Source organism: Episyrphus balteatus, chromosome 2 (genome assembly GCF_945859705.1).
Source record: "Episyrphus balteatus chromosome 2, idEpiBalt1.1, whole genome shotgun sequence".
Lineage (NCBI taxonomy): Eukaryota > Metazoa > Arthropoda > Insecta > Diptera > Syrphidae > Episyrphus > Episyrphus balteatus.
The window spans coordinates 109207916-109232757 of NC_079135.1; the positions used below are offsets into that span (position 1 = coordinate 109207916).

A 24842-nucleotide genomic window follows, 5' to 3' on the forward strand; every position below is an offset into this window, starting at 1 on the left:
CGTCTTCGGGTGAGATTTTTTTTGAAAACTATTGCTGAGATTTAACACTATCTAACGAAACCCATCCGCCAACAGAGGCAAATAGAGGAAGTAGTTAAAACCTTATGTGAACATAAAAAGTCACTAAAATGGAATGTTTTTTGTCAAAAAAATCGTATTCAATTCTTTTTCGCTAAACTAATGTACCAGATTGTTTGCCAATTTATTTTAAGCCTATTTACAAAAAAAGTTGGTTCAAACCTTGAAATTATACGGTAAATGGATAATTTTGAAACTACTTGTATTTTTATCAGTTTTCACTATTTTTCAACTTTGAGCGATAATCTCCAGGCCCACAATTTTTTTTTTTGAAAAACAGTTTTCATTTTCTGATTCTTCAACTAATTTACTGTTAGAAACACGTGCAGTATCAAAATAAATCGTACTTCCGAAAGTTGGGTTTTTTTCCGCCTTTTCCCCACTGTGCAACGCCAAGAAACTTTGTTTGTTCGTAGTCAGGGCGAGGGGCCCCTAGCTGAAGTGGGGCCCCTAGCTGAAGTGGGGCCCCTAGGCAGCTGCCTAGTTTGCCTTGAGGCTAATCGGGCACTGTTTGAAAAATCTGGCTTCTACCTTCATCAACCGTTCAGTGTTTCAAAGCATTTAATACAATTCCCATCTACTCGGACAGGAGAGCAAAAAAAGATCCTGTAACAATTCATTATTCTTCTTTGTTGCCAACCAAAAGGAACTCAACAAAACCTTTATGATGAATATGAAAGTGTTTTTATCTGGTAAAAATTGTAATCTTTCTATAATTGCAGTAGTAGATTAGTCGATAAGTATTAGATTAACAAACATTAAATCCATCAATTATAAAATGACCGGTATTGATACAATGTAAAACTTTATTTACAATCATTACTTACACTTTACAAAAACAAAAAGATGCAAGTAGAACTTTCTTATCCTGCCAATCGAATTCTCAATTCAGACAGGTGTTAAAGAAATCTTATCAAAAAACTTTTTTAAGTATAATCATAAATACCCAGATAAGCACTTTTTCATGTGAAGAAATGTTGGGGCTTAACAATCTGAAGGCTAGCTATTGTTTTAGTCTTGAAAGTGTTTGCGGTTGGTTAATATCAAGAAAACCAAAACTATTCGGTCGCGGTTTGGTAGTGAATGAAAGTTTATTGAACATTTATATTAACTTTCTGTCATTAAAAATTGCAGTGACAGAAAGTTATAAGATGAAGGGTACGATTCAAATACATGACTTTTTAAAAATGAATGTTAACTATAAGTAGATTTTTTTTTTGTTGAATAGTTCTTTCGGTGTTGATATTGTTTATTGGATTTACATGCCAGTGTATTGATGGCAAATGCATTTGGTATGGCCAACATCATATGGAAGGAAACTACTGGGTAAACACTTATTATGATGGCTCTGCAAAACCTCTAGAAAATACAAGAGCTATAGAACTCTTTAAAAAAAGATGCCCACTTTTGTATGTGGAATACTCAAGTGGCCCAAGCGAAGGCGATCGTAAGTATTCTAATATTTTGAAAAAAGAATCCTGAAATATGATCAGGTACATTCCAAAAATTTAACCAATGAGAGTTGCAAGATGAATAGCCTAAAAATAATTTTTAAAGTGTAACGATTTCCTTTAGAAAAGCATTAGATACGAATCGTCATATTTTTACGTTAAGAAAAAAACCTACATTGCCTTATCTGAAAACAATTTATTGATTTTATTGGTTTTTTTTATAACATCCTTAAACAATGTTGTTAATCGCGTCAATCTTTATTGTTTTGTATGTGTTAAAGAACGTTTACGTAGATTTTTTAAAATATATTAGTCAAGTCTAGTAGGTACCTACGAATTACGTAGCAATACTAATGTCATTTATATTTGACACTTAAGATGAATATAAGTCTTAAAGCTATAAGATATTTCATAAGTAATCTGAACATATTTCTTTTACAAAAGGAAACAACTCCCGACTAACAAATTTACTTTACAGGTGGTAATGTAGCTCCTGTAAAGCTTTATATAGAAGGGATATTGTTTGTTGGGCTTTGATCAGCCAATAAAAGAGATATCGGAAAGATTTAAACTAAAGAAGTTCAATTTTGTTGACCAGTGCTATTAAAAATAAATATGCGGCAAAGTTTAAACATGCATAACTTTTTTTCTTATGAATTGCACTAAAATTTTCATTCAGATAATGAAAGCTTATAAAAATTCAAATTGAAATCAAATGGTTTTCCTACATACTCCAGAAGTAAGTAAAAAATGCGATTGTTTATAACAAAATCAATTATTTATAAATAATTTTTTTTTAATTTTTTTTAAGTAAATTGTTGTGTGTACAAATGTCAATATGTGTATAAAGTTTTATTTATTTTTATCATTTCATTACTGAGATATAGCCATTTTAACAAAAAGACCTGAAAAATTTCATTTGTTTATAACTTTTAACAAAATTGAAATTTTTCAAAAATACTTTGAAATATTATTTTTAACAGATAAATCTTCCAATATATGCAAAAAAAAAGTATCAAATTGGAGAACTCGGTTTTAGGTGGCCCACTTGAGAAAATTCGACTCTAGACAAAAATATTTCCCACGAGAGCATAACAGTTTTTTCGATTCGAGCGATTAGTTAAAAATTATTGGTATTTTAAAAAATCTTATAGGTAAATCAAAAACACCAGTTTTTCAATAGCATTTTAAATGTGTCCGTAATTTTTAACTGATCGCTCGTATTGAAAAAGTTTTTAACGAACTTCTTGTAAGGAATTTCCTTATAATAAAATATTTTTGGTAACATTTACATACGGAAACGTAGGAAAAATGTAAAAATGCAATATCCTTAAAAAATAAAATCCAGAAAGGACAAAATTCTGAAAAAATAATAGATAATTAAGAAAAAAAATGGAAATAAAAAAGTAAAATAACTTAAAAAAAAACAATACCCATAATCCCATAAATCCAGAACCCCGCAAATCTGAAACTTGGAAAACCCACAATCCTGAAGACCCAAAATCTGGAAAATTCAAAATCCAGAAAGGCTAAAATCCCAAAAACAAAACAAAAAAAAATTAAAAAACACACTAAGCCCTGACTTTTCAATCATCAGTTAGACTATCAGAAGAATAAATGTCAATATAAAAAAAAACTTTTATTCCTAGGAATGAGCTCTATCTGAGGTTTATCTGACTATTGAAAAATTGGCCCTAATTGTTTTTCTCTTTAAGTTTGGATGCTTTTTTTACATATTTGGCATTTCACGTTGCATGTTTTCACCTGGATGTGCTCTTCGTTACTTCAAACTTAGGATCCATTTTCCGAGATCGAAATCCAGAAAAACTAAAGAAAATTTTTTTCGGGATTTTGGGTTTTCTGGATTTTTTATTTTTGGAATTACGGGCTTTCGGATTTTTTGATTTTCTGGATTTCGGGTTCCCTGCATTTTGGATTTCCGAAATTCGGGTTTTATTGATTTCGGATATCAGGAGTTTGACTCAACCGTATTTGTGAACGTTCATAAATCTTGAGCTCTCATGATATTGGATTTTCGGGATTTTGTGTTTTCAGGATTTTGGTTTTCCGCATTCTGACCTCAACTCTTTTGATTTAAATTTTTCACTAATGTACAAATTTAAGGGTGGGTGGGTTGAAATTTTAAAGTTTTGGTATAAAACGTTCTAGGTGACGTACATATTGCTCCAATCAACTTAAAATTTCGACATGCTAAAATTTCAATACAAAAATAAATTTCACGGCTTGGTCATACTTGCTCTCATGATAAAAGTTGTTAAGAATTTTTAAGTTTTTATAATAATTAAAAATATAATTGTGGTTTAATTCTATCATAAATTTTAAAAGGAATGTATAAAAGTTTTAAAAATTGTGTTTAAAATTACAAAACACATTTTTTTACTATTTATTAATGCCATTAGATTTCTTGCATAAAAAAACAATTTTTGAAATTTTTTTTAGAAAATTGTATTTTTTTTTTCAAATAAAAATTTTCAAAAATGTTTCAAACAAAATTTTTTATGCCATTCTTAAGAAATTCATATATAAATACAAAGCTTCCAAAAAATTCATTAATCCATTTTAACAAAATATGATATTTAATTTTCGGAAATAATTCATAACTAGCTTTTGGAGCTTATTTGCTTTACAGAAAATTTATTATTACCGTAAAATCGGGAATCGAGAATCAGAGAAACTTCCCCTCTCTTTTGGATTGTAAATTTTGCAATACCGCATTTTTCTTACTTGAATATTTTATGACAATTATTTGTTAATTATTTTGTATGTTTCTTCATTTACAAGAACCGATTGAACTTTGCTGTGATGATGAACAAATCTTTACAATGGACAATGGTATGTCACAAGCTGATGGTATATTTGGCCGATGCCCAACATGCGCCACAAACATGGGACTGTCAATTTGTGCCATGACATGTGCTCAAAATCAAAGTGAGTTTCTGGTTCCCAAAGTCATCAATGAAGAATACGTTGAATCTGTTGAATACAAGATTGATGACGGCTTCACCGAAAAAGTCTATGACAGTTGCAAGAACGTTATTCACACAGCCACCGGACGTCCAGCCATGGATCTAGCTTGTGGTGTATATGATGCTTTAACATGCAGCCATCAGCGATGGTTTAATTTTATGGGTGACAAGTCGACAAATGAATATGTCCCATTTCCAATTAATTACAAATTTTTGGATGAAACCGAACCTGGACGTTACCTGGGACCAGCTTTAAGTTGTGGCAGTTCATTCCCAGGCTCACACAAATGCTCCTGTGTGGATTGTGAAGAATCTTGCCCGGTTGGTGAAATTCCGAAAGCTGAAGATGAAGGCTTTCAAATTTGGGGTCTTAATGGTGTCACATTCATAGTGGCGGTAGTTCTTGGTATTTTCATTATTGTAGTGGTGTTTTTAGGCGCAACAAGTTGTTGCCGAATGAAAAATCTCAAACTACCCTGGATATGCGGAGGCTTTGGATTTATGAATCATTTGTTATATAGACTCTTCAGAGCTTGGGGTACATTTTGTGCTAAGAACCCAATTTTGATTCTGGCTATATGTTCTTGGGCCATTGGAGTTCTAGCTTATGGAGTGCGTTACATGAAAATCACAACAGACCCTATTGAACTTTGGTCTGGCGAAGAGAGTCCAACACGTCAGGCGAAAAACTATTTCGATACTCATTTTGAACCATTCTATCGGACTAATCAACTTTTCATCAAGCCTACGAAGATGGACTATGTAAGTTATACAATAAAAAATTTTGCTTCTATAAAGCTTTACAGAAGCTGAAGTAGCATCTGTAAAGCTTTATAGAAGCAAAATTGACTGTTGAGTAGGGTTCTTAAAAAAAAGTCTAAAAATTTAACGTTTTAACATTACTTTCAGATCACCCACATTACATCAGCCGGAGAGATGCGTTTCGGACCAGCGTTCGAAAAAGATTTCTTGCGAGAAGTTTTTCAACTACAGCTACAAATTCAAGACATTGGAATGGCCGAAGGTCTGGGGCTGGACAAAATTTGCAAAGCTCCAGTTTTGTATCCAGGAGAGAAGCCTATAATTGACAAGTGTTTGGTACAATCGATTTTTGGATACTATAAGAATGACATGCAAGAATTCGAGAAGGAGTATGAAGGACCTGACGGGCTAACGGTGAACTATTTGAATCAATTGGAAGAGTGTTTGAGGTTAGTTTTTAAGCATTCAATCTTAAGGAACAGTCTTTTCGGTTTTTGAAAGCTTGTAACGTTATGTAACGTTAAGTAACGCTTTGTAATTTGCGTTTATTTGAAATAATAGCATTACAAAGCCTTATAGAATACCTTCCTTTAAAGCTTTGTAATGCTATTGTAACACTATCTAACACTATGTAACGCTTAGTAACGCTTTGTAACTTTCTTCCAGAGTACCAATGCTGGACAAATGTTTGGCACCATATGGCGGCCCAATCGAACCAAATGTCGCTGTCGGTGGAATTCCTAAGCCTGGCCCTGGTGAAAGTGAAGACTATCGTCTTGGTACGGGACTTGTAATAACCTTCTTAGTCAAAAACTATGTCGATAAAGAAGCCACAAAACCAGCGGCAGAATGGGAGAAAAAATTCATTGACTTTATGAAAAATTATACCAACGATAAAATGGACATTGCCTTCAGTGCTGAACGATCAATTCAAGATGCCATAGTCGAACTGTCAGAAGGTGAAGTTCTGACAGTTGTTATCAGTTATGCTGTGATGTTTATCTATGTGGCAATTGCATTGGGTAAAATTCGAAGTTGTTCGAACTTTTTCAAGGAATCTAAGATTGTCTTGGCTGTTGGTGGAATCTTTATTGTAATGGTATCGGTTGTATGCAGTTTGGGTTTTTGGGGTTATATGGATGTGACAACGACAATGTTGGCAATTGAGGTTATCCCGTTTTTGGTGTTGGCTGTGGGAGTTGATAATATTTTCATTATGGTTCACACTTATCATCGTTTGGATAGATCACAGTTCTTGACAGTTCCTGAGGCGGTTGGGGAAGCTGTTGGTCGAATTGGACCTTCGATATTACAGACTGCACTTTCGGAATTTGCTTGTTTTGCTATCGGTAAGACCAGAAAGTCACTATAGAAATTTTATAGAAGCTAATCAATTTTATATAAACTTCAAAAAAGGTACCATCGCTGATATGCCAGCTGTCAAAACGTTTGCCATGTACGCTGCTGTTGCAATCATTTTAGATTTCTTATTCCAAATCACTGCATTTGTTGCAATGATGAGTTTGGATGAGAGACGTTTTGAATCGGGACGATTTGATTTGTTATGTTGCATCAAATCAAGTCGAAAACCGCATCATGATGACGATACAAGTTTGCTTGAGAAATTCTTCACTAGCATTTATGCTCCATTTTTAATGTCAAAGATTGTCAAAATTTCGGTTTTAATCATTTTCACCGTAGTCACAGCACTTTCTTTGATGATTGTACCATCTATTGAACTTGGTTTGGATCAGGAATTATCAATGCCAAAAGATTCGCATGTTGTCAAATACTTTCAGGTAAATAGAGAGAAATATTTTATAAAATTGAAACACAAATACAAAACCTTTATCTTTTTTTTAGTTTATGGCTCAATTGTTATCAACTGGGGCACCAGTTTATTGGGTACTTGGTCCGGGTTTGAATTACTCAGAAAGGAATCATCAGAATTTGATTTGCGGTGGTGTTGAATGTAATAATGATTCAATGTCAACTCAGCTTTATATCCAATCGAGATATCCGGAAATGTAAGTTTATTTATGATATTTTATTTTTAAGGTTAAGGTCGATGTTATTCCAATCATGGTTTTGGTGTAGCCGTGTAATTTGGTCTGTTTCGCGGCAGTAAGTTAAGATATGAGAGAAGTTGTAGATGACCATGATATCTGTTATCATTCATTGGCTGCAGGTCGAAAAACCTAATGCTGATTATAATTTATTCGCATCAGGAGTATTTCTGTGTGAATCGGATAACCAATTTTTTTTATCCACAATATCATTGTTGTCAGTGTTGTTATCTTTGTTATCATTGTCATCGTTGTCAATAATGTCCCCGATGTATCTTAAGTGGTTCTAATTTTTGCTGATGATTTTTAATGTTAGGTACACCTGGGCGTATACGTATTATTTATTTAAATTTACTATTTTTCGTTTCGGTGGGTATAGTGGACAATAAAACATGTATTTTTATATTAGAGGTGTGGGTAACCAAATGGTATATGGGTACTAAAGGGCAAGTTTAGGGTTTGTAATATAATCGAGCTCGTGATAACAATCAGACATAGCAGTACGATGATAGAGAATGGAAAAAAACTTGGTACCTGAGTTTTGTTTATCTGTCTGTCTCCTTTTATCTGGAGCTTACAGCCTAACCGACTGGAGTGATTAGTTTAAAATTTAATAAATAAGGGTTTTTGGTGGTATCCTACAGAGAAGAAATTGAGATTTATATGACTAAAATTAATGCATCTTTCTAAAATTTGTTGTTATTTCTTAATAGTGCGTGATACAAGAAAACATTGCAATATGACTTTTTTTGCAAAAAAGCTCAGCTACAAGTTTGTGAAATATAATTTTTCTCTCAACGTCCCACCCGTAACATGTGAAGGGTTTTAATGTGTTTTGAAAAATTATCTTCAATTAAATATGTGTCAGAAAGTTACATATTATGTCATGATTCGCAGAGAATTATTAATTTTAAAATTTTCTCAATTTCCATTTTTGCGTTAGAAATAATTGTTTTTTCACTCAGAGAAAAAAAATTCTTTTTTTTACTCAACAATGCATTCTTGAATTAAGTTAAGACTTCAATTCTTGCTTCAATAATATTTTCATCTTACAACAATTTTATTGTTGATACTTTTGGTTTTAAAAGAAATAAGTTGTTGGTTCAACATTTTATTCTTTTTTGAATATAAAATCCAGTTCATTGTTTTGAAAAATTATTTTCTGATATTCAAATGGTAATGGATAAATGGATCCGAAATCAGTTTAGTCGTTTGGGAATTTTTTTTTTAAACTTTGATAAAATAATCGAATAATCATTTTTATCAAAAAAACAAAACCGACTTCCATGATTCAAAACGGGGTTTTATGGTTTTTCTAATAGTTTCAATGGCTTAAACTGAACGAAATTGAAATGTGACCACATTGCAGCCACTAGCTTTCCAATACAAAAAGAATTTTCAAAATTGATCCACTCTGTCCAAAGTTATGCGGTAACAAACATAAAAAAAAAAAAAAAAATACAGACGAATTGAATACCTCCTCCTTTTTGGAAGTCGGTAAAAAAAACAATCTGCGTTATGAAATAAAAGGTAAATTAAGAACTAAGAAAAATGTTTCGATGTCTTTGTTGAACCATCAATTATAAAAAGAAATAATTACAATTTTTTCCAAAAAGATTTTTTTTCTTGAAAATGGCGTAGACACATCTCCTAAATTGAAAAAGAGCTTTTTAAATAGAATACCTTGGGTTTCCAAAAGTGGAGTTATGTATAAAAAAGAGGATTTAATAAATGGGACAGTAAAAATCCGCGGGATTTTGTAAAACCAGGATTTTATGGAACGATATTAGCCGTGTTTTTTTTTTTGGCAACTCAGTACTTAGCTCAGTAAAATTTTGCACGGTAAACAATAACAAATGATAAACAAAAGTATTTAATTTGCTGGTTTACAGAGAATTTTTTTCTAAAACTTACACTGAGGGAAAATAAACAACTTAAAATCAACGAAAACCACGTTGATTCAACTATTTTTCGGAATGATTTTGCGTTGAAGACGAAAATTTTAAAATCAAAGTAGAACACCGTTAGTTTAAAGTGGTTTACCGTTATAAAACATCTTTAAATCAAAGTTGTTTCAACTTAAAAGAAAAGCATCAATTTATTAAAAAAAAAAAGAAGAATGGGGATCAAACCTACAACTCTTGGGTTACTAGGCGAATGCTTTACTCACTATTGAAAATTAGAGTGATAAAATGCAACAGAAGCTGAAATCCGACAAAAATAAAAAAAATTCTTACGTTGTTTCAATTTTATTTTGAAGAAGTTTCATGTTAATTTTTTCCACATTAAATCAACGTCGAACATTTCACATTTTACGTTGCGTTCTTTCCCTCAGTGTATACATTTTATTATTAGGATTATTAAAAATAAATAAATGTAATCGTTTGTTTTTGTTCACAGCATACAATTTTAACTCAGTAAAATACTGAGTACCAATAAAACACGGCTATTAACAAAAACGAAAATTTAAAGGCGGTATTAAAAAAATCTGGGTTCTGAATTAAGGGGTTTCGAATCGAACTCACATCTTACCTACTATTCAAGCTCTATAGGGCACTTAAAAGCATTGGAATAAATCGACGCCGATTCTGTAAAGTACTCTGTTAGTAGTTTGGAAAGCAGTTTAAGTTTGCAACCAGATAATATTATATTGAAGGCAGAGGCGGATTTATCAGAAGGCTGAGTAGGCTGGAGCCTAGGGCGGCAGATTTTAGGGGCAGCAAATTTGGGGACCGATCTGTTCGCCTCATAGAAGTCAAAAAGAATTTTTCATACTTTATATGACTATTACGTTAGTCGTTTGTATACTTAAGGGGGGAAATACCTCCGGACGACACCCTTTTCAATATTTTTTTATGAAAAACTGAAAGCACTTATTGAAATTTGGAAAAAGACAAGATATTACTGACATTATTAAGTATTGAAATTTTTTTTTTTTTAAATGAAAAAATAACAAAATGGCGGCTCTCGAGCCTTTCAAAGTTGACGCCTCTAGTTTACGCCGTGCAATGCACAGGTCCAGGAAATCATCTTAAATCAAAAAGGAATTTTTTTTCCGTTAGATGATATTAGTACGCATTGCATGAACCTAAATTTATTTTTTTTTAAATGAAAAATAAAAATTAGAAATCAAAAAAACGAAAAAAACCATGTTTTTTTTTACAAAGAAGTAGTTAAAAAAAATATTTACTGTACAAATTTTATTCAACTTTTAGGTTCATGTTGTGGCCAATAAGTTAAGGAGTAATTTGCTTCAAATTTCAAGTCGATAGCTTCATTAGTTTTTGAGTTACATTGCACGGCGCGGAAAAAAACTAGTTTCGAAAAAAATGCGTTTAAAGTTTTCGTTTTCGTACTATGGTAGGTTCGGAGAGCATTGGTTTAGGGACTATCTAGGCACTTTTGAGGCTTCATTTAAGGCTAAAACCACTGAAAATAGTTTCTTCGGTTGATAAATAAATTTTTTACGCAAAAAAAAAAAATAATGCAAAAATAAAAAATTCCAGAGGGATTTCCCCCCTTAAATGACTTGCTCTGGGAGCTACAATTTGTCTTAAATTAGAAATTTATCTTGGCAGTCTCCTTCGATCTTCGCCCCTTTTTCCTATGACACGTCCGGGACACGTCCGGGACATGTCCCGGACGTGTCCCGGACGTGTCCCGGACATGTCCCGGACGTGTCCCGGACATGTCTCAGACATGTCCCGGACGTGTCCCGGACATGTCCCGGACATGTCGCGGAAGTGTCCCGGACATGTCCCGGACGTGTCCCGGACATGTCCCGGACATGTCCCGGACGTGTCCCGGACATGTCCCGGACATGTCCCGGACATGTCCCGGACGTGTCCCGGAGATGTCCCGGACATGTCGCGGACGTGTCCCGGACATGTCCCGGACGTGTCCCGGACGTGTCCCGGACATGTCCCGGACATGTCCCGGACATGTGCCGGACGTGTCCCGGACATGTCCCGGACGTGTCCCGGACATGTGCCGGACGTGTCCTGGACATGTCCCGGATATGTCCCGGACGTGTCCCGGACATGTCCCGGAAGTTTCCCGGACATGTCCCGGACGTGTCCTGGACGTGTCCCGGACGTGTCTCGGACATGTCCCGGACGTGACCCAGACATGTCCCGGACGTGTCCCGGACATGTCCCGGTCCTGTCCTGGACGTGTCCCGGACATGTCCCGGAAGTGTCCCGGACATGTCCCGGACATGTCCCGGACGTGTCCCGGACGTGTCCCGGACATGTCCCGGACATGTCCCGGAAGTGTCCCGGACGTGTCCCGGACATGTCCCGGACGTGTCCCGGACATGTCCCGGACGTGTCCCGGACATGTCTCAGACATGTCCCGGACGTGTCCCGGACGTGTCCCGGACATGTCCCGGACATGTCCCGGACGTGTCCCGGAGATGTCCCGGACATGTCCCGGACGTGGCCCGGACATGTCCTGGACGTGTCCCGGACATGTCCTAGACGTGTATCGGACATGTCCCGGACGTGTCCCGGACATGTCCCGGATGTGTCCCGGACATGTCCCGGACGTGTCCCGGACATTTCCCGGACATGTCCCGGACGTGTCCCGGACATGTCCCGGACGTGTCCCGGACATTTCCTGGACGTGTCCCGGACATGTCCCGGACTTGTCCCGGACATTTCCCGGACATGTCCCGGACGTGTCCCGGACATGTCCCGGACGTGTCCCGGACATGTCCCGGACGTGTCCCGGACGTGTCCCGGACGTGTCCCGGACATGTCCCGGACGTGTCCCGGACATGTCCCGGACGTGTCCCGGACATGTCCCGGACGTGTCCCGGACATGTCCCGGACGTGTCCCGGACATGTCCCGGACGTGTCCCGGACATGTCCTGGACGTGTCCCGGACATGTCCCGGACATGTCCTGGACATGTGCCGGACGTGTCCCGGACATGTCCCGGACGTGTCCCGGACGTGTCCCGGACATGTCCCGGACATGTCCCGGACGTGTCCCAGACATGTCCCGGACGTGTCCCGGACACGTCCCGGACATGTCCCGGACGTGTCCCGGACATGTCCCGGACATGTCCCGGACGTGTCCCAGACATGTCCCGGACGTGTCCCGGACATGTCCCGGACATGTCCCGGACATGTCCCGGACATGTCCCGGACGTGTCCCGGACATTTCTTTACTCACCATATCCTTACTCACCATATCTTTACTCACCTAATCCCTAAATTTGATGTTGACCTGACGACGATCACGAACGAACTAAATAATCTGGGTGTGGTGTCACCCTTTTATAGCAAAATGAAATTAGCCGTGTTTTTTTGGTACTCAGTAATTTACTGAATAAAATACTGAATAAACATTTTATGCTGCTAACGATGACAAACGACTACTTTTATTTGTTTATTAATTATCCTTTATTGCTGTAACCAAGAAAAAAAAACTTCTATTTATCACTAGCAATCATTTGTTGTTGTTCCGTGCAAAATTTTTTACTAAACTAAGCACTGAGCTACCAAAAAAACACTGCTATTTTTTTTAATAGGTAAAAGTTTCTTTTATAATTTTAAAAATGTATTATATCTAAACTTAATTGTTTCCTGAGCGTGTCCTGAATATACCCCAAACCTGCCGAACATGTCCTGAATTTGTCCCACTTGTAACCCGAACGTGCCCAGTCCCGAACGACTTTTTTACTCATGTCAGTTTATTTGTTCTCAAGATTTGTAAAAAAAATACAATTCTGGCAAAAAATATTTTTATAGAATTACTTAAACTTCTCAACCCAGCCAACATAAAGCTTTACTTTTTTTTCCTAATTTCCAGCACTGATATTCTCATTCTTACATATATAATGTCCACTAAATGGTGAGACTAAATGAAAAAGCACGCCATTTGAAAACAAATAATCAAATTAAAAACAGTGGATGAAATAGGTAATTGGAATGAGACTTCAAATTTTCGATTATTTTTGATTGTTAGAACATTGCAGTACAATGTACTACATTGAACTAAATTGTTTGAAAAAGAAAGAAAGAAGGATCTTGATTGAAGGTGTACTTGGCTTTGGAAAAGTTCAACTATAACACCAAGGGTCGTTATTCTGTATTCCAAAATTCTATTGTGACCTAAATTCTATATCTGAATTAAAACTTCCTAGGAAATCCAAAATTCTGCAAATTCATTATTCTGCTTTTCGAAATTCTGTATTTCCGAACATCTTAATTTTTATTTGATTTTAACAATTTACTATTAGGCATTATTCTGCTTTCAATTTTTATCAGGATGAACTAACCTAACTTAAGCTAATGAGAGCGAAATAAGTTATCAAGAACAAGGTATGTCATTCATTGCAATAGCTGTAAGCCACATGCAGATTTGTTGGGGAGAGCTCCGTTAAAATGGGAAATTATACTTCAAAGTTCTGCTAGTGAAAATATAAAAGATCTGTATTTTAAAACTCCGTAAATAATAAAAGAAAAATTGCACTTTTTGTACAGATTTCGTTTACAAATTTTGAATTTACAGATTTTTAAAATAAAGAATTTTGAATTAACTGAATTTTAAAATAAAAATTTTTTGGAATACAGAATTTTGGAATCCAATTTTGGCACATTCAGAATTTAACCCTAACCCTTATTTTATCTTGAGAAAAAAAAAATTTGTGTATGAACTTAACGTTTTCTTTTAAGCTTATGAATTCAGTTTTTCCGAATTTACACGAATTCCCAAATATCCTTAATAGACTAAGAGCCCACGACACGGCCAGACCTTCGTTATTTTATACCAGCTGAAAGTTTGTCTGTGCATACCCCCTATAGAGGTATGAACGACCAGGGACTTTTTAGTTCTGGGTTTTGGTTGCTTTGGCAGGTAAACGGTACTAAAGGTGTAAAAAATAGGACCTTACTTTCGTCATAGTATACCGCTTCATCTTTTTATATTTTCTTAAGGATAACTTCAGAAGTCTAGTCGTCCACTGCCAGACACCTACGGCGCACTGTTGTCCAAAATGACTTATCTCGTTGCAAAAATCATAACTTTTGAACGGATTGAGGTAGCGGTACAGTTTTTTTTTTAATTTGAAGGAAATTTCCAGGGCTGTTACACCAATGAATTTCAAGAAAATTGTTTTACAGGGTGTTTAGGAATCATCGGCCGAAAACCGATTTTCTTAAAAAAAAAAATATTTAAATTAAAATTGGTATGCCATTTTGTAGAAATCACTAATTCACATCTAAAAAAAGTTCAGATTACACTTTTCCATGATATTACGATTATAGAGAATGCCAAAAAAGTTGGTCCCGGAAGTCCGTCTGTCTGTCTGTCTGTATAAGGATCTACATCCTAAACGGATGGACCGATTGACTTCAAATTTGGTATGTAGCATTTTTTGGAGACCCTCCAGAGGTGTTTTTGGAATTAATTTTTTTGGGCCAAAAATAACGGTACTTGTCATACACCAATTTCAGTAAAGCTGTAATTGCTCAAAAACGGCTCCAACGATTTTGTTTAAAAAATTCAAATGTAAGTTTGAAAACAAGGTCTATCTTCTAATGAAAAAAATTTTTTTGGAAAATCATTATTAACGGTACCTGCCATAGAACGGTTTTTTTTAAATCCGATATTCTCCGAAACGGCTTATTCGATTTCAACGAAACTTTTTTTGAAGAAGCACTTATATAACTCAAATATAAGCCAAAAATAAAATTTCAAAAAAAATAATTTTTGGATTTTTAAAAAAATTTTGAAATTTTTTTTTGAAAAATTAAATTTTCGAAAACGGGACATTGTATTTTTTTGAAATTTTGTTTTTAAATGTGGATTAGTGATTTCTACAAAATGGCATACCAATTTTAATTTAAACTTTTTTTTTAAAGAAAATCTGTTTTTGGCCGATGATTCCGAAACACCCTGTGAAATAATTTTATTGAAATTCATTGGTATAACAGCCCTAGAAATGTCCTTCAAATAAAAAAAAAAATTGTACCGCTAACTCAATCCGTTCAAAAGTTATGATTTTTGCAACGAGATAAGTCATTTTGGACAACCGTGCGGCGGTTGTTTCCCCCTGCCAGACACCCCTAAACTTGCAAAAATTAGGACCCTACTTTCGTCATAGTATACCAGCTAAATTTTATATATGTTATTTGGGGTCCTTTGAAAAGATGAATCACTAACATAACTTGGTAGTTGATCCCCTTCAAACCATTTAAACTGGTATTTGTCATCTTTCAATACCCAGCCGTTATTGTCTGGTTGATATGTGGTTGGATTTTTCAGATGAGCATTATTCCAAATGGTAAAATTTGAATAATATTAAAGATTTTTTGTTGAGGATCTAAATTTTCAATTAATTCGCTGTTCCCGAAGTTTTTGAAAGCTTCCTGGTACTCTGGATATTTTTTTAATTTCTTGTATGGCTTTAATTTTCCTTTTCTGAAGAACGCAGGATTAAAATCACAACCTGTGATGGCATGAAATCCAGGTAAACTCTGGCAAACTAACACTCCCAACTGTGCATGTATTTTAGTTAGGTCCACATATCTTAAATTATTGCCAGTACCCGTAAGCATCCAAACAATCGAATCACTTTTGAGGTGATGCATGTTACCAAGCATTATAGCCGCAATATCGGTATCAGCAGTTCTTATAACTATTTTTGATGAATTGTTGATGTTACATGCATGGTATACTATCTTCGTATCTGCTTCCTGGTGTGATGGGCATGACAACTCTTCATTAACTCTTGAGACAACTTTGTTGGAATTATTAACAGAGAAAGAATGACATTTTCTGAAATTGATGTATATCGTTTTGTCGGTAATAAATGGCACCACTTCACCTCTATTGATTGAAATGACTTGATTTAAAAATTAAAATTAAGTGTACAATTCTGGCTTTTGAAAAAAGTATCATTTGTTACTGTAAGTGTTGCCGTCGTTTTTTAATATTTTTTTTTTTATTTTGCGTAATTTTTTAGAAAATTGTGTCTGGCAAGGTGTTGCAACCATCAAAACTGTCTGGCTCTTGAGGTAACATCTTTTCATAGGACCCCAAATAACATATATAAAATTTAGCTATTATACTATGACGAAAGTAGGGTCCTAATTTTTGCAAGTTTAGGGGTGTCTGGCAGGGGGAAACAACCGCCGTAGGTGTCTGGCAGTGGACGACTAGACTTCTGAAGTTATCCTTAAGAAAATATAAAAAGATGAAGCGGTGTACTATGACGAAAGTAAGGTCCTATTTTTTACACCTTTAGTACCGTTTACCTGCCAAAGTAACCACAACCCAGAATTAAAAAGTCCCTGGTCGTTCTTACCTCTATGGGGGGTATGCACAGACAAACTTTCAGCTGGTATAAAATAACGAAGGTCTGGCCGTCGTGGGCTCTTGCTCTATAAAGTTAACGGACATAACAAATTTTAATTTTTTTTTTTTTAAGCACCAAATTGGCACGTCCTGCAGCATCATGGATTGATGACTACATTGACTGGCTAAGTATTGAAACATGTTGCAAAGTGAATCAAACTGATGGAACCTTTTGTGCTAGCAGTAAGTTCAATCTTGATTTTATCTTACAACAAAATCTAATGTGTATATTATTTCGTTCCCCCAGATTCATATGCAGAGGAATGTGTAACCTGTCCTCGATCATATTCCGAAGATGGCCTTCGACCAACACCAGAAACATTCAACAAATACATTCCATTCTTTCTCTCAGATCTGCCTGATGCAGATTGTGCGAAAGCTGGACGACCTTCCTACTACGATGTAAGTTGTATAAAAACCTCTCAAATTGTGTCCTTTTTAAACTTTAAATCTATATTTACAGTCTGTAATATACACTCTTGATGAAAATGGTGAAAGTCACATCCGTGATACAAATTTCATGCAATTTTCCACCACTTCCGTTACTTCAAAGCAATTTTACACAGCTTTGAGAGAAGCCAATCGAGTTGCTGATGAAGTTAAGGACATGTTTAAGAAAAATGACATTGATGTTGTGTTCTTCCCGTATTGTGTATTTTTCGTTTACTACGAACAATATCTAACAATTTGGGATGACACAATTTTCGCCTTGGGATTATCCTTGGCAGCTGTATTTTTGGTTACCTTCGTTATAACTGGATTTGATGTCATATCTTCGTGTATGGTTCTCATAACAGTTCTTTTGATTCTGATAAATATGGGAGGAATGATGTGGGCCTGGAATATTTCATTAAATGCAGTCTCATTGGTTAATTTAGTTGTGTGTGTTGGCATTGGAGTCGAATTTGTTGCACACACTCTTAGATCGTATAAAAATTACACAGGTTCGACAAATGAACGAGCTACCAAAGCACTTTCAGTGACCGGAAGTAGTGTTTTATCGGGAATTACGTTAACGAAATTTGCTGGAATAATTGTACTGGCATTTTCGAAGTCACAAATATTTCATATTTATTACTTCAGAATGTATTTGGGCATCGTACTGATAGGGGCAGCACATGGTTTGATATTATTGCCAGTTGTGTTGAGCATATTTGGCCCACTCTCTAAGCCAGAAAAACAAACATTATTGTAAGACTTGTTTAAGAATAATAATTGATAATTGTATTTTGTAAGTAATAAATCTGATAAGAATATTTTTTGAAAGTTTTACTGGAAAAAATCAAACTTTTATGGTAAGTCACTATTATTATTTTTTTAAGGACCTATAACTTAAGTGGTCGAATTTATCCAGATGTCTTCATTTACATTTAGTACAAAATTAAAAACACTTGAAATGGTTTGGAGTTGTGGTATAAGAAAGCGGAAGTGGAAAACTCTCCCTTAATCGGGTGCTGTGGAAAAACTAAAAAAAAAAAAAAACTGATGGGGATGAAAAGTACCACTCCGAATTATTCAAAGTCCTTTCTTCCCTTTGTGTATAAGAAGAGTTCGAACATTGAAGGGAATATTAAAGGCATTGGCTGTTAGTGCCACTGCGGAATATCCTGGAAGTAGATTGAACCTGTGATTGGTGAAAAACAAATAAAGGTTGTTGTCCACGATAAAGAGTTTTTTCGTGCTGCTGGTTTTCGCTTATGCTGGGGAAAACTGTTAAAAATATTTATGGTTATGAGTTCCATAATTTTGTATTATAATGTAAAAGGTGAAAAAAGTTTGTGAACGTTTATTTAAGTCGGCAATGCAGACTAAACAATTTTATTAAGTAACTTCTCATTCACAATAACTAGTCGTTAATTTAAATTTTTTTTAATGGCTCAAGAATAAACCAATTTCTAATAACGGTTTAAATGTTTTAATAAGAACAGTTACACATACACCACAGTGACCCATCAGGAGTTGATAATAAATAAAGGGTAGTCCAAATTTTAAATGAGAGTTCTTAGATTTTAGAAAATTTTATAAACTTTATTGCAAGTGGAAAAAGTAGTGTAATTCACAATGGCGTTTACAGAGTTGGCCCCGTGAACAAGAACTCAAAACATAAACAAAAAATTAATATGTTATGCCTAATTTTTTTTTTTTAATTATGTAATTTTCAAAATGTTGAGTTTTTTGAACATGAACAAAAATGAAAACTGGATTTTTTTTTTGGTTTACAAAACAACTTTTTACTTGCTCTATAGGGCAAGTATTGGTTTCGTGTGGAAAAAAAAAATTTAAGGGTTTTAATCAAAACCAACATTACGATGATGGAGAATTCCGAAAAAGTGGGTCTCGCAATTCCGTCCGTGCGTCTGTGCGTCTGTGCGTCCATCTGTACACATTTCCACAGCCTAAACGGGTGGATGGATTTTCTTCAAATTTGGTGTAGATGATTTTTATGGAATTCTGAAAGTTGGTTTTTTTTTTTTGTTTTTTATATCTCGTTTAGAACGTATACCTCCCATACAAAAAAATACGATATTACGAATTTCTCGAAAACGGCTCTAACGATTTTGACTAAACTTTGTATACGTAATATTTAAAGCAGTGGCAATAAAACTGCATTTTTATTTTTCTCAAAAAAGTCAAATAACAAAAAAAAATTTTTTTCATTTAACAAAATTTTGCCCTAAATGTCGGCTCTTCCCCAATATCAATTTTTTTTAAAATTTAGATCCAGCTTTTAAAATCTACAAGTAGACTAACATAAAAGTGCTTTGAACTGCAAGAGCAAGTACGTGCGACCCCAGTCGTGCATTTCATTTTTCACGTTTTGGGGATGTGCTCATATTTTTTAGCAAATGCTACGCTGAATTAAAATTATTTTATACGGTAGAAGGTTCAATTATATTGGAATTGGACATTGATAGACGTAATGTTAAGTTCTGTTATACAGTTTTGGGAGGGTTTAAAATAAAAACAAGGATTATATTGAAAGCTTTTGATTGCTTAAATTTTAAAGTATAACATGTTTGAGGGGTCTGGCAACCCTAGCGGACCGAATAATGGTTTTTTTTAGTTAAAAAATTTGAAACTATCGGCCGGAATGTTTTTTTTTTCAACCCAAGAAGGGTTTCAAAATTAACATTGAAAAATTTTAGTTAGAAATATTAAAGAATAGAGTTGTGACGGTAGGCGGCACGGGGGTTAATTTTAAGAGCAATAGAAAAATTATGGTGAACCGAAAAAAAAAGTAAGCACTTTATTAGTAAGCACCCATGTTGTTTGTAAATCAAAATCTTTAGAGCCGATTTTGAGTGAAACAACCTTTTTAATTGTGATCGAATGGCAAGTACCGTTAATTTTCAAAATTTCAACTTTGCCTTTAGGAAGTTTGAAGTAAATCGCTTTAGGAGTGGTTTATGTTGCAACTCGAGTTAGGCACAAACAGACAGACAGAACTGCGAAATCCACTTTTATCGCATTCTCTATCATCGTAATATCATATTATCTGATTGTTATCTCCAGATCGATTTTTTACGAATCCTTAACCTTTTTGGCAAGTAAAAAATGCTTTCCCTTTTTTTGGCGTCAAACGACGTTTTATGATAATGATATTTAATAATATTTAAACTTTTTTTTGTATCCATAGACAAAAACCACATTACTGTTGGTTTTGAGTTGTGTACAGAGGACACTGCACATTACAAAAATTTGATTAGAGTATTTCGTGTAACATGCCATCAAATAATTGATGAAATCCTTTGGTCTTCATTGGTTACATGATTTATGCTATGAATGATATTTAAAATCGATTGTTCATTTGATATTGTGACCTAAAAAAAGAAACAGCTTAGCAAATAGAATGGCTAAGTAGTGAGTATTGCTTCAAAACAACAACAACATGTCAAATAGAATATTGACTGACAGAGACATAATTGTTTGGTGTTTTTGTTTTTACACAAAAACGAAACCAAAACTTAACCAATAATGGTGAATATTGATTAATCCTTTTTACTCGAAATGTAGTCCTTTTGTAGTACTTGAATAGGATTTTAAAAAATGAACTTCATTTTCAATTGTTCAAAAGAAGCGTAGTTTGAAATAAATATGTATTTATAACATGGTATTTTGAATATTGTCATTGTGCTCAATTTGAAAATAACTTAAAATAATGTCTTACTAACGCACTGTGTGACAAATTATTCAATTGTTCCACAAAATCAAAACATTCGTTAGTTTGATTGCGTAGGGTTACCAGCGTCTTAAGGTGGAGCTACAATCCTGTGAAAATGTCGGGTGCCAGCTCTAAAATACAAGTACCTAAGTACTCGACAACTCAATACAAATGCTATAAAACAGCGAAATACATATATGGCCTCCTCATACTTTTTTTTTGTTTTTTTGGCCATTTAAAAAAAGAAATATTTGACCAAACTACAAAGACGTATGACAAATTTAGTAATGGGACAGTTTTTCCACACAATAGTGTTGCCACATAGTTCCTATAATAAAAATGGTAACATCAGATTGAACTTCTAGCCTTATTTTAATTTAAAAGAACTTACAAAGAAACTTACGTGGAACGTTTTTTGAAAAACTTTTCGTTGCTTCAAAAAAAAAATCCTTAAACAAATTAAAATTAAGTTGGTCCGTCGAAATTGTAATCATTAAGAGTGGCTTTTTATGAAGTTTCAGTGTAAGGACCAAGGCCCAAATTGATGGGTGTAAAAAACAAATCACACAATAAATTGGGCCTATTCACTTGAACCTAATTAATTAATTAAAGAACAAAAGAAAAGACTAATAATATACTCAAATTTTTTTTAATTTTTGGGGGGTAGTTATAAATACACGGAGAAAAAAAGGGCACCTTAAAATAAGATGCTGCCCAAATCAAATTTTACCACCTTAAAAAAAGATGATATCCGCTTAAAATAAGGTGATTCCACTCAAACTTAGTTAAATTTAATGTAAATGTGATCGATGAAGATCATATTTAAATGTGAATGTTCAACTTATAATGGAGTAACTAAACCTCAAAAATTATAGCAATATTAGGGACCCCAACAGCTTAGATTTTGATGATCTTTTTTTTCAAACGTCGGTAATTAAAAATACTTTAAAGTCTATAGATTAAAAATACCCGGTGTTGCCGTTTTGATTTATTTAAATTTAATTGAAGATTTTTGTGAACAAAAAAAAAATTTTATCAAAAATTTTTCTTAAATTTCATAAATTTATTGATGCCAAAAGATTGTCTAGGATATTCAAGGGAAAAAAATATACGGGGAGTGAGGGACAATCTTCCATCATTCAAGCGATAGATGCAATTTTCTTATTAATTGACTTCAAACACAAAAAAAAATATTCGAACACAACGGCAACACCTACAATATTTAAAAACACATTTTTGAAAAGCCAAAAGCTTAGTCACATTTGTAAAATTAAAATTAAGTAAATTGAATGAAGGGCTTTTGAAAGAATGGTAATTGAACTCAGATTTTTGAAAAAAAAAAAAATTATTGGCAAAATCTTAACATGTCGAGCTTTAGTTACTCTCTAATAAAATATTTTAGAAACATTGGCTTAGGCATATTGTCACTTTATTTTACTTCTTTGAAATCTAGATTCAAAAAGAAAGTATTTGCCTAATGAATCACAGTTCTCCTGAACTGTACCAACAAATTAAAGTCGTAAATAACACTGGTTTACAAGGGTTTTGTTGCCGATACAAAAATATACTTTTCTGAAGGTTTTCGGTGTTCTGAACTCGAAACAACTAATCAGCTCCCGTTTTTGAGATATTACCGTTAAAAAAAATGCAAAAAAACGTTTTTTTGAGTTTTTTTGACCTTATTCTTTTGTATAAGGAAAATTGTCAAAGCATATTTAGTAACGGTTTCTATAAGAACTGTTTGCCATCTGTACCTGTTTAAATCTTTTCAATATCGTTTGTATTGCCCGAAATATCTTAAAATGAAGTAAGTGGGTTTGGCTTCATATATCATAAAGGAGATAAAACGTTATGAAATTTATAAAATATACCAAACAACTGAGGATATCTCGGACAGTAAAAAAGATATCGGAAAGATTTAAACGGATTTAAAAAGGTGGAAAATAGTTCTTATAAAATCCGTTACTAAATATGCTCAAACAATTTTCCTTATATAAGAGAATAAGGTCCGAAGTACTGCATTTTCTAACGGTAATATTTCAAAACCGAGAGCTGATTAATTTTTTTTGACTTCGGATTTGAGTTAAGCACACCGAAAACCTTCCGAAAAGTATATTTTTGTTTCGGCAACAAAAAAAAAAGTTTAATTTTGTTAACCAGTGAAATAATAAATTGGAGATCCTTTCAATTCCTTGCAACAAACTTTAAAACCTTAAAAGTTCAATAAATTCTAAGCTATCTAATTCTTTAGCTTAGTCCAAAAAACATTTATATTCAACAACAAAGTTGTATCAAAATAAAAAAAGATGACTGTAAGCCTTTTGTTTTCATTATTTATAATATTTTCCTGTTTTTGTTTTCAGTTTCATTGCACCTTCTGTATATTTTTTTCCACATTCACACATTTTAAATTTACATCAAATTAAATCGTTCTCCAGCGAATTTCGTCCTCTCAGTCACTCGTTCCGAGCTTATTTTCTCCCCATGGATTGTCATGGGACAACGTAGTTTTGGTGCTTGTATATAGTTGATCCTTTTCAATGCCACCTTGCTGACGTTCTTCGGCATCCATCCATACATTTGACTTTCTAAAACAGGAAACTCTAGCTTCAGCTTTGATCCATTACGCTCTTCTTTAGTCAATTTCCAGAAACACTGTCTTTCTGTAATGCCCTTGATGTGTGCATCATTGAATTTTGAATAAAACTTTCCCTCGATGGGCGTCACTGCAAAATATATATAACAGAGGAGAGCATAGTATTTTGCATAGAGATGAGATTTTTTTTTTGTCTTTTAGCTTCTACTCTACTACTTAAAGTCCCATACGGCCATACCTACCTCGTTCGGTAGCAATGAATTCATCGACAATGTAAATCCTTTTATTCTGATTTTGTGTTAGCTCCTTTTCGAAGAGATATGGAAGTTCGGCTTTGACCTTTCGTTTGTGCTCCTCTTCTATGTCGTCATCATCGGCCTTTTGGCTAAGGTTAGACATAACTGTCACTCACAAATGTGACGTTATTTAAACCCGCTGAGGTTTATAACGGTTAAAACACTGTGATAGAACACCGCACAACCGGACCAACCCACGACCGACGCAACAACGACGACGACGCGACGATGACTTAAAATGTGGATTGTATCGTGTTCATGTGGAAGCACCCAACGGAAGACTGACATTTGGAGGACAGTTTTCCATTTTGCCTAGCTTTATTGTCTTTATAGTCCTCCTATCCTCTCCTATATCATATGGAATATTGCATAGAGTAAATGTGAGGTATGACGGGGTAAGATAGCTATACCCTTTGTTTCACCAAAGCTCATAAAGGAAAAAGTTGGATGTTTGCGTGTTGTAGGGTTATTCTCATAAAATATAAGGCAGCAGAGGTTCATTTTCATTCATAAGCTTTGTGCGAAATATTCCGGGAAGGCTACGACTATATGTATACCTTGGAAAGAAGAGATACCTGTAAGCGATGTACTTTTTATAGTTTACTGAGATTATGTGTGAGGCAGGTTATGTCAGAAATATAGTAGTTATCCTGGGGAACACGCAACAAGGATAGCGTGTGTTAATAAAGCTGTCAATGGTTGATTTATGAGCCTTGTTTTTGAAGAGCTGGAGTTTGGTTGATTGTTTTATGTTTACTTTCACCAATTGTAAACATTGAACTTATACCATCATTTGCAAGTTAAACTATATTTTTATGTATCGACTTGCATTAGAATCTATACAAAGTTTTTCGTGAAAGACGAAAATAAAGTAGATCAATATGGAATTAGTTTATCAAATTCTTTGGAAAAATGTATTTCAAATGCAACAATCTTATTTTAGGCAAGACGATGATTTGTTCCACTATTCAATGAGATAAAGGGGAAGTGGGGGCAAGACCGCTTATGGGGGCAAGACGGTTTTCTTACTATGTTGTATGAAAAAAAGTAAAATTTTCAACACTTGCAATATAAAATAGG

The 24842-nt window shown here is 34.4% G+C and overlaps 2 protein-coding genes across 2 annotated transcripts; one reads left to right on the plus strand and one right to left on the minus strand.

Annotated features, from left to right (window-relative positions):
- Positions 1 to 1075: 1075 nt before the first annotated feature.
- On the plus strand, positions 1076 to 17964 carry LOC129910938 (NPC intracellular cholesterol transporter 1 homolog 1b). Its single transcript, XM_055988543.1, has 10 exons — positions 1076 to 1236; positions 1307 to 1525; positions 4332 to 5278; positions 5426 to 5727; positions 5945 to 6627; positions 6695 to 7077; positions 7142 to 7305; positions 16782 to 16891; positions 16956 to 17110; positions 17172 to 17964. The coding sequence occupies exons 1-10, from the start codon at positions 1230 to 1232 to the stop codon at positions 17901 to 17903; spliced, it is 3702 nt and encodes a 1233-aa protein (XP_055844518.1). The 5' UTR covers positions 1076 to 1229; the 3' UTR covers positions 17904 to 17964.
- Positions 17965 to 23222: 5258 nt separating this feature from the next.
- LOC129911804 (uncharacterized) lies at positions 23223 to 24169 on the minus strand. The gene is made up of 2 exons (XM_055989747.1): positions 23709 to 24169; positions 23223 to 23596 (listed from the first exon to the last, which is right to left on the minus strand). Exons 1-2 carry the CDS (start codon positions 23863 to 23865, stop codon positions 23283 to 23285), a joined length of 471 nt encoding a protein of 156 aa, XP_055845722.1. The 5' UTR covers positions 23866 to 24169; the 3' UTR covers positions 23223 to 23282.
- Positions 24170 to 24842: the final 673 nt, after the last annotated feature.

Bases quoted from the DNA above. Each gene is read 5' to 3' on its own strand.
- LOC129910938 (XM_055988543.1), top strand. The intron at 7,078-7,141 runs GTAAATAGAGAG...TCTTTTTTTTAG, and splicing joins ATGTTGTCAAATACTTTCAG to TTTATGGCTCAATTGTTATC. The intron at 17,111-17,171 runs GTAAGTTGTATA...CTATATTTACAG, and splicing joins GACGACCTTCCTACTACGAT to TCTGTAATATACACTCTTGA.
- LOC129911804 (XM_055989747.1), bottom strand. From the start codon at position 23,865: ATGTCTAACCTTAGCCAAAAGGCCGATGATGACGACATAGAAGAGGAG. The intron at 23,597-23,708 runs GTAGGTATGGCC...TATATTTTGCAG, and splicing joins ATTCATTGCTACCGAACGAG to TGACGCCCATCGAGGGAAAG.